The sequence below is a fragment of the Mizuhopecten yessoensis genome, unplaced genomic scaffold (genome assembly GCF_002113885.1).
Source record: "Mizuhopecten yessoensis strain PY_sf001 unplaced genomic scaffold, ASM211388v2 scaffold2401, whole genome shotgun sequence".
NCBI classification, from domain to species: domain Eukaryota; kingdom Metazoa; phylum Mollusca; class Bivalvia; order Pectinida; family Pectinidae; genus Mizuhopecten; species Mizuhopecten yessoensis.
The window spans coordinates 517595-527935 of record NW_018404528.1 but is presented as its reverse complement, the minus strand read 5'-3'; the positions used below and the strand labels follow the sequence as shown (position 1 = coordinate 527935).

The 10341-nt window shown below is 35.8% G+C and overlaps 1 protein-coding gene across 1 annotated transcript; it reads right to left on the bottom strand.

The window, feature by feature from the left end:
• Window positions 1–1803: 1803 nt before the first annotated feature.
• LOC110445874 (failed axon connections homolog) lies at window positions 1804–6318 on the bottom strand. The gene is made up of 7 exons (XM_021490702.1): window positions 6218–6318; window positions 5712–5829; window positions 4673–4811; window positions 4171–4367; window positions 3463–3659; window positions 2967–3083; window positions 1804–2223 (listed from the first exon to the last, which is right to left on the bottom strand). Exons 2-7 carry the CDS (start codon window positions 5822–5824, stop codon window positions 2105–2107), a joined length of 882 nt encoding a protein of 293 aa, XP_021346377.1. The 5' UTR covers window positions 5825–5829; window positions 6218–6318; the 3' UTR covers window positions 1804–2104.
• Between the last annotated feature and the right edge of the window lie 4023 nt (window positions 6319–10341).

Sequence of the window (10341 nt, the reverse complement as noted above, 5' to 3'; positions counted from 1 at the left end):
GTATTGTATACTATTAAAGAGTTTATTTAAGTATTAATTGCAGAACTTTCAGTTTTAAGTCATAATCTATATAAATGCCAAAATATAGCAGTTGTATACTTCCATTAACATTTGTTATCTTATTATATAATATAATCTTATTGACATCTGATTAATTTAAAGAAACAAATCAGCAATAATCAAAGTAAGTATCATGAATGCTCGTATAAGAAGCACAATAGCCATCTTCAGGGGGAAGTGGTGGCATGCAACCCTACAGATGTCATGACGACATACTATCATCACATCAATAATGGGAGTGTAGCCTTCAGGCCTGATATGATAACCTTCTGACCTCGAGAAATAAAAGATTAAAATTTAGGATGTTTTCAAGCGATCGTTTAATTTTAGGTTACCATTCATGTTTATCACTAAGTCTGCACAACAAGGACCTATAAATATTTAGATAACAATTTGTGTAGTCAATACGTAGGGCTGCATTCTTTCGTTTAAGTAGCTTGTGTCAATTAAAACATATACATTTTTTTTCTTTTTTTAACTAGTCAGTTTACATGAATGCCTCTTATTTATAATTCTGTATCACTATTTGTGTGTTTGAATGAACCACTTGATCAGTGGGCGTCAGTATCTTTACTAAACTGTGGACGCCCTGGGTTGTTTGAAGTTCATAGTAAGGTAGGTATGAAATATGGCCTACACGATATATTGACCAAAATATGTTTACGTCTCTGTCGACAGGTAAATGTAGGTGACGGTATTTATTAAATAAACATGTCATCGGCCTTAAACGCCTTAGTATCGTATCTAACGGTGAGGCAATAATGTAGGGGAATGAGGTTGTTCAGGGCCAGGAACAGACAGATTAGTTCTAACCCAGGGATCAGAAGTTCATCTCCATGCTGGGATCTTGAAGATCCATGGCCGTCCACCTACAGGCACCTCACTATATACAGTTACCTCCCTTTAGTTTTGTTTAGGGTATAACTATAGTTTTCGCAACTAAACTGACCAGCTAGCTTAATCGGAGGGAGCGAAAGTATATATGATCTTAAGTCCAAATGCTATTCTAGCCTCGTTATGATTTCACACGCAGTACACTGTGGTTGGTTTTTAATTGAACATACAAATTCATTTTTTCAAATTCCGCAATGTCTGGCATTTCTTCCTGCTATTATATATTCAATCCTCTAATAGTGCAAGATTTGTTTTAATGGATGGTTACAGTTTTCTGTCTGCGTATGCTACATAGAGTCACACAAAGAGAAATAATAGATTAGAATTATTAAAATTCGAGTGAGTTACATTCCCGATGTAGTTTGGTTTGTTTGTGTTTTACGTCCTATGGTCATTTAAGGACGTGTGTTACGGAGGAAAGCTGGAGTTCCCGGAAAAAAACCCACCGACCTACAGCCAGTACCTAGCGACTGTCCCACGTAGGTACAGTATCGAACCCGCGACCCTGTGGTGGAGGGCTTGTGGTAGAAGAATGTCAGACGCATTAACCACATGGCCACCCCAGTGTAACTTTCAATACTCAAAGAGTGGGGTATGATGCAGTATGAAAAGTTATATTGATCGCAGACATTTAATTCAGATCACATCATCTTTACCCTCACAAAAGACCGTACATGTTTAAATGCTTTATATATATTTTTTAATAAAGTAATTTTTTGCATGGTTTAGATACTAGTTTTCTTGCAACCTTTAGTTGCATGTTCCCTTTCTTACAGCTCGGCTAACTAGAACAATCACACTAAACAATACAAGAATTTGTTGATGTTAAAAATAACCAAACGTACGAGAAACATTGAAAACATTTATTTATAAAAACAACTGTATATTCACGACATAAATGATGGGGGATCCCCCTAAATGCTGTACTTAGAAATCCATATTCACATGAAAACTGCTCCGCGTGATAACTTGTCACGTGTATCATATCCTGCCAGTGGGATTTCGAGATATATCAAGTATAAAAATCATAACCGATCACGATAGGATGAACACTTTGTTCTCCCATAACAACAAAATAAAACACTGGCACCACACCGCGTGATACTATATAATACTGTAAAACGTTTAGCAGACACAGGAGAAATAAAGCTTATCCACATTTCTGATCTCTGTCACTCTGTCTATCTCCATGCGTAATGCAACTGCTCCAATCAGGCCAGTAATTAGTTTGTATCCTCTCACAATAGTCCACCAAGTTGGGATATTTCTCTGCAAAATAAATCAACTTAATTAATACTAAAATGAAGATAAATATATGCAGAAAGAAGCAGATATTTTAAAAGAAGAACGTAAGACAAACCTATGCGATTAGGGTTAGGTTTAGGGTTCATCTGTAAAATTGTATAACTGAAATAGTTAACTAAAACTGAATCAGTAATATATAGAATATGGCAAGTATTTGCAGGAAAAATTACAGTTAACATTTGTGTTGTGCAAATTGGTATTTCGTCCATTGATCACTTAAAAGTCCAAGTGGCAGCAATAAAACAACACACAAGAGACGAATCGTACGTCAACGTAAACATTACAACAACAGTCACTTAGGAAGCCCAATCCTCGATATCCACGGGTTACGCTCAATTCGCTCTCTACACCACTCGAATATTTCATAGCAAAATTGAAGGCACGAATATAGCTGTTTGATTGGTCTCAGATAAAAAAAAAAGCACTGACCAATCGTTAGGCTGATGCAAGTCCTTAGAAGATTATAAAGAAGAGACGCCCAACTTCAAAGCCTGTCAAATTTTACCGTTACGTGACCGCGAGATTCGTTTGATGTATATCAAAGGATCGAAGTAGTCTTCTTGTCTCATCAACAAGGTGGCGCACACCGCGCCTTCAATTTTGCTATGACATATCCCAGGGATGTAGAGAGCGGAGGTGAGTGTAACCCCTGGATAACGAGGATGAGGAAGCACTAGCAGGGTTCTTCCTGAATGTCTTTTGCTTACCTTGTAGCAATGTCGGTACGATCGTGTGAGGTAAATGCCATAATAATTGTGATAATTGTCCAAATAAGGCACAGTCCACTTCAGTCGGGGAATCCCCAAAAAAGTACTGTTTGTCACCTGAAAATTTATATAAAACATAGAGTTAGAAAATAAAGTCGCTCTAACGTCTGTCAAGATTTAATACGTTTTACCTTACGTTTTGGAGGTTACTAGTTCAACTAGTTTCATGCAAAAATAGTTTTATCATAGATAATGCGATTAATATGAATAAATTTTGATAACCAAACGATGTTTCCCTGCCGACTATCGATTGCGTCATGTTTGGTAGTTTGTTTTATTGATGATACTCTCATGCCTCTCTATGATGTTAAAATATCAATGTTGGAGACATTATTTTTAAATTGTGTTCAGTTCGTTTTAGATTTTTGGTTAGGGTTTTGTTGTAGTTTTACATGAACGTGATGTAAAATAAACGTGATGTTTTGTCAATCATTACCTAAGTATTGTGATAATGCTTTGAAATCGCCATCCAAAATGGCCTCCACTTCTTTCTGTGTGTGACGTCCCAGCCCCTGGTAGTGCGTCTGCATCCGTGCCATATATGTCACAATAGTGATGTAGGTGCGCCGCCATTTTGCTAGATTGATGACTTCTTTTGTCTCGTCATAAATCCATCGGAAGAGAATCATGATCCTGTAACAGCAATGACATATGACGTAAATTAACGTAACATAACAAGCATACTCATACATCATTCAGGGAGATTTAATTTCGTTGATTTCATGGGCAATCTTCAACCACGAATTCAAACGTTCACGAAGAAAGTACAAGTTTGATATAACACAATTCTCCGTTTTAGTGGGTACTCGTATTCAAAGAATTCTTTTAAGCACAAAATGGTGTTTTGTCGATAAACTACGATATTGTGCCCCAACAAAACTACTTGATTTCACTTTTTATCGATAGGAGAGATAGGAGACTTTTAGCTCCATAAACCGATAGTTTCCTCATTGAACTACGCTCGGCTAACCAGTATTTCCGTTAAACATTTACCGGTAGTTCCATCAGAGAGATTACGCCCCATTAAACGGTGATTTATTCGGGGGGGGGGGGGGGGGGGGGGGGCTACGTTAATAGAAATTTGGGTTAACCTCATAATCTGCACGAGGGGGTACTTTGTATTTTACAACTGTTGTTCACCTACCAGTACGTATGTTCGTCAACCATCTTCTGAAATGCACGTGCCGTGGCCTGTTGCTCCGGTGTTAATTCCTCGTTGATATCCGTAGAGCGCTTCTGGCGGAGAAACTGCATACAGAATTCCGTATCCGGAACAGAGACACCATTGTACTCTATCCAGGGTATCTTCCCTTTAGAGCCAGGCTTTTTGTCATACACGTTCTACAAAAACAACAGTTGTGTCCCTTAACATATAAATAGCGTAGGTATTGTCAAACACTAAGTATAACTAATTTTATTAAAAACACCCTGTCACACTAGTTTATTGCGCTATTTGGACTCAAATTGTTTAACACCTTAGGAGGGATAAAATATAGATACACATATATTTGTGTGACGATAAATGAATTTTTACTGATCAACTATAATGTGACAAATTCTTAGCGTTTCCTTATTTGTAGGACATATACAATGACATATTCCGCGAGCTCTTTAGTGAAAAGAGGTGAAAATAGGTGATCACTTACCTGGTAGGGTATCTTAGCCACACGGAGGTACGTTTCCAGTTTTACGGCGAATGGACTGAGACTGGGTGCATATGGTGCCCGACTTCCTTGGTGTAATATCACCACATCCTTAGGGTAGGGTAGGGACTTGGATTCATTGCTGATAAAATTTAGAGAAAGGGGGATTAAAATATATTAATATACAATGAAAAAAATACCATAGGGGTTCTATTGTATGATATCACTAGCTTTATAAACATAAAATATGAAATGCATTACGCAATTTTCGTTACCTAAACAATTGTCACAGAAATACATATACCTTGATACAAAAGATATTATAGCACACTTTATCGACAGCTTCGGTACCGGAAACGTGTTCCATTATACGTCTTGTAAAAATGAATCGATCAGATTCGTCTGTAACAATTTATGAATGTTCACAGCCATTCGCTTTAATCCTTCTTAAGAAAGTATGATAATATTGGACAAAGATCTTGCTCCTTAACAACTGAATAGCAACAGTTTATAATATATGTTGAAATCATCGTTATTTAATCCGGAATTAGTTTCCAAACTATACCGATCATAGTTTACAGATGGCAAAAATGCCGCTTTGAGACATCACAGAATACTCTCTGGAGTCGTTACGAGACATCACAGAATTCTGTCTGAAGTCGTAACGAGACATCACAGAATACTGTCTCGAGTCGTTACGAGGCGACAAAGCTAGCCAAGCTGGGTCAGAAAGTCCTTCTTCCAAGGGAACATCAGTGGATTTAAATCGACGGAGAAAACCCTTAATCGGAGGTACTTTTTGAAAGTGTTAGATGCATCAGTAAGCTAACGAGAGATGATCACATCCATAAGTAACTTCCCTTAATATTGTCGGACTGTTTACAAGTACAATTTAGTCTATATTGGTCTTTGGTCTGAGTGTTATTTATTTATCACAATATGAAAAATAATACCACAAATTACAATATGTAACTTTCAATTTTGAAATCATAATAATACGAGCTGTCGACAGCCCCATTATAAGGTAGGTACATAGGCTTACCTCTTTCTGTTACGTCTGTGAAGAATTCCCAGGGCCAGGAATGCCATAACTAGGACGAATCCCCCTATAACGGCCCCAGGGTTCAGGCTGCTCATTACGTTGTCCATTTTCATTATTCCTGTCAATATAAAATATTACTCACATTAACTTCCATAAAATACATTCCAATAACATGGCGACAAAGCATCGATAGTCTAGAATAAATCCTTTCCAGTGTTGATATCGATGAGTTAAGATAAATAGAAAATAACGCGTATTTAATAGTTTCTCAGTTGTAATTTAATAATTATTGAACTACGTATTTTACCATCTACCTAACACAAAGGCCCTCTTCGTCTAACATGTAAATGCTAAAAAGAAACAATTCGGTCAGATTGGTGTATTCTTATGAATGAATAGAAACGTTTCACAAAAACCTGCCTCGGCTGTGTATACTGTATGAATGTTACTCAAGCAGGGTCGGGATTTTCCTTTATACAAATTTATAACGTATTAACAATACCGACCTTTGCGATAAACAGATTGTTCGCCCAATACAATACAAATGTGTGACTGCTTTAGAACAACACCTTTAAGAAACTGTGTTATAATGCACAGGGTGTGTACATATTTACCTCAACCCTCACTCCTTGGTAAGAACTATCCGATGCGTAAAGTTTAAGTATTTTATAATTCACTGTGAATGTGGGGGCGCACCACCCTGTTGGTATAGTTACACGGTGTAGGTAGCTAGGCCAGGTCGGATTGGTGTGCGCATACACAATGCTAAAAGGTTTTTATACGGCTCACAGTTTGATTGGCTAATAATTATTTCCGCACATGGGACGGTAGGTTGACGTCTAAACGCCACATTAATTGTTACGGGAACATTGAGAAATGAGGGGAGCAAAACATGTCACCTAGACATTACCTATAGGCTTAATTATAACGGTCACAAACAGGGAACTAGTTAACGTACTTCCCTGCTGTCCAGGAGATAACCTCTGTAATTAATTTATTACCATAAAAGCGAATGAGCTTTTCCTGCTTGTACATTGTATTTTTTAACGAGTTATGTCACTTGCACATACCTAAAAATTCAGCCAATCAACTAATGGCAACATGATTATTTGTCTTAGGTAATAACAGTTACTTGAACTTTTTATACCCAAATTAATATGACTCCAAAACAATGGATGACGTTTACAATTATGTATACACATTACACAGAAGTCAACAATGATGTTAGAGTAAACCTTAATTTGTTTGTTGTTTATCTTCGTAATATTTATTGTTGTAACGTTTTTTTAACGGTAGATTATTTCCACACTATCAAAAAAATATATTTACATAAAGTAAGAGGACATACTCCTATAAATCGTTGGTATGTATAACCTGACTCTAAATATCAATACGACAGAAAAGATCAAAGGCATAGTGTCTTAGATGGTAGACATTTACCTAGCATTGTATATATAACTGTATGTATAAAAGTTAACGAGATCTTAGTAAAATCACCATGGTGTATTTGATGTTTAATTTCCTATTAAACTTATCATAATAAGATATTTGTCAATATGTTTATGTTGATGTGAACATTGTGTATTGACAAGTCTGAAATCTCTGAAGGAGGTAAATAAAGATTATTTGTTTGTCTTTTTTATACATTATAAAATATGTTGGGCTTTTTATGAATTGTTATTTCATTAATGACGAAGGGAGTGTATGGCTTAAACAGCTATTTTACAGGACAAAGAACGCATGAATACAGAAGCAATTACTAACGTCACTGCTTTGAAGTTGGTGAATAATAAAAGGTAAACGTTTTATTTCCACTTGAAACCTCGAATAATTAGCACAGTAATATCTTGACCCACTTATTTTTCTACACAGCTGCAAAGCTAATTATTATCACTATATCTGATCGATGTCTTCATTTATTTTCAAATTTATGATCAAGTGAATGGGAGAAGAGACTCGATAAAACATCTCTCCTAGTGCTGGCCCCTAAAGTATTATACTGAAAATCAATGGTCAGCTTTATGAGAGAAAACTACAGTCTTGCCTCTATGCTACATCTTAAATAGACATCAGATCAAGGAAGAACCAAATAAAAAGGGTTATAAAATAGACAAATAAAACCCTTAATGGCAGAGATGTAAGTCTCCAGATAAACAAGTTGAGTACTTACATAATTCAAAATCAATTATAAATGTCAAATACAGACATATTTTATAAACGTAAAGCCCCAATTAAACACAAACAGACATGTGAGATATCTTTATGGTAACCGTATGACAATGAACATGGGTATAATAAATATCTTTAAAAGATGCATCAATAATGTAATAATCTGTATAGGAGATAACCATCGAGCATTGAAAAGCATCCTGTCCTTTTGATAGCACACGCTTTCATAACAATAACACTTGATCAAGATACGGAGGTAACGAATGACCAAAAGATATAGAAACAAGTATTTTGGTATTACCGTATTTGCACGAAAGATACATTTTTACACCCCTTGGAGTACTAAACATATTGATAATTGTGACAAATATCTACTAGAAATGTATCAATATACGAGAATATCAAATGTAAAATAAACTCGTCTGGAATTTGAAGGAAACAAGTCTTACCATATACAAGTGAAGTTTCCCTTTCCTTGACTTCCGCGTAGTCACAACGCGAAACACCACTCAAACTGTTACCCAAGTCCCCCCGATATTGTATATACAATGTATTATCTTATCATATACAAGTGAAGGATCCCTTTCCTTGACTTCCGCGTAGTCACAACGCGACACACCACTCAAATTGTTACCCAAGTCCCCCCGATATTGTATATACAATGTATTGTCTTATCATATACAAGTGCACTAAAGAGTTGTTTTGAAGTACATGAAATAGATAACGATATGTATCGTGTCCGCCTTTCTTTTTAGACTTCCTTTTGATCACAACAGGTGGAAACTTATCACTTATCCACTTAATCAGCTAACACACTAAATAAACCCTACTGAGGAGCCGCTTTGAAGTATATTAACTCTACTGGTCATGTGCAAACCTTATCAAATGTTTCCTTTTTCTTCTCGACTGACTTCCCTTTATCAATCTACAATATGACAATAATGGTCACCTAGCTACCAAACATCTACCGGCAGTATGATACTTAAGGGACTATTTAGTAACTAACGCCATGAAAATCACTCAAGTCTGAAATATATCTTCCCGGAAGATTGCTAACGCACAATTAATGAGGTGACCTTTAGCCAACGGCCACTGTTGACCGAGGTACACAAGGAAAGGGAAAGTTGCGCGTGTTGATGTAGTTAAACATGCGCCTTTAAACGTACAACGACAGACTCCCAAAACATTCGATTGGATGACTTTTAATTGGACTGTTTGATAACATTTTAACAAACACTATTTGATAAGATAACAACCTTAAAATTTAGTTTAAAAAGTGTGCATGTTGACAAAATTATGAATACCATTTTATTGATCATCTGTCATTTAAGCAAAGGGCATCTGTTAATATCTCGAATACATTTCCGAATGAAGTTTTAATAGTCCTAGTTACTGAGAATATGTAATGGCCCTTTAACTTTTTGTACGTGTCTACTTAATTTTAATCAAGATATATATTTTCAATTAACATGATCACGTTTTTGTAAATGCCCTGACTGTTTGTTAACCTATCGTTTGGCTGAGGCTGCTTTATAATATATATATAAGCATATATATGTATGTTCATTTCATCTATGTGAATCGTAGAAAATGTGAATAAATAAAATAAAAAATATCAGTAGAGCTAACCAGACTTTAACTACTATACTTTAACTTGATCTAGTTCTTAACGCAGGAATAAACCCAGGGTTACCGGTAAACAAGCCTACCCTATTGCGTACCGAACAGGAATGTCCCCTATCACAAAGCTATCTAGCGCATCATCTCCCAGACCTAAGTTATCAGACACGGCATCAGCGCTTATTTACTGGGGGCTGCGACATAGACATATGTCCACGGACAATGTACATGTATGATGACGGGACTGGACGTAAAGAAATCACATAATAAATTCACACCACATTTATGACTTTTCCTGGAAATTGTTGTAAAAAATGGAAAGAGTAAAAGATATTTGAAAAATGTATTTATGAAAATTGAGGAGCGACACGCTTATGTTGGATTTAAATTTATTTCACAAAAAGGATAGCTCCGATGGTGTGCTAGATAATGTCTTTCATCTTTAAATATCCATCATAAAATTTAAACAAATTTAAAAAATAAAATGTTTCAAAATGTGACGGTAAAACAAAAGTCATTCTACAGAACCTTGAAACAATTTAATCCCTAACCTATTAATATCACTGCATGTTTGATGTAAGTTGAGATGAAACTTGGGATTAAAAGTTATTGTTAGAGACATAATGTATAGCTTTCAATGAGTTTTCTGTTACCATTTTTAGTTTAAACCTCTTCGTTTTTCTTCAAACATTAAGCCACAGGATTTTTCACCAGTAATATTAACACAAACTAGTACATTCCTACGCAACTGTACAGTACCGCCGTGATACAAACACACACAAACATTGAAAATGTATATCACAGCATTCGGAAATCATCTTAATGAAAGGTAAAGTGTCGG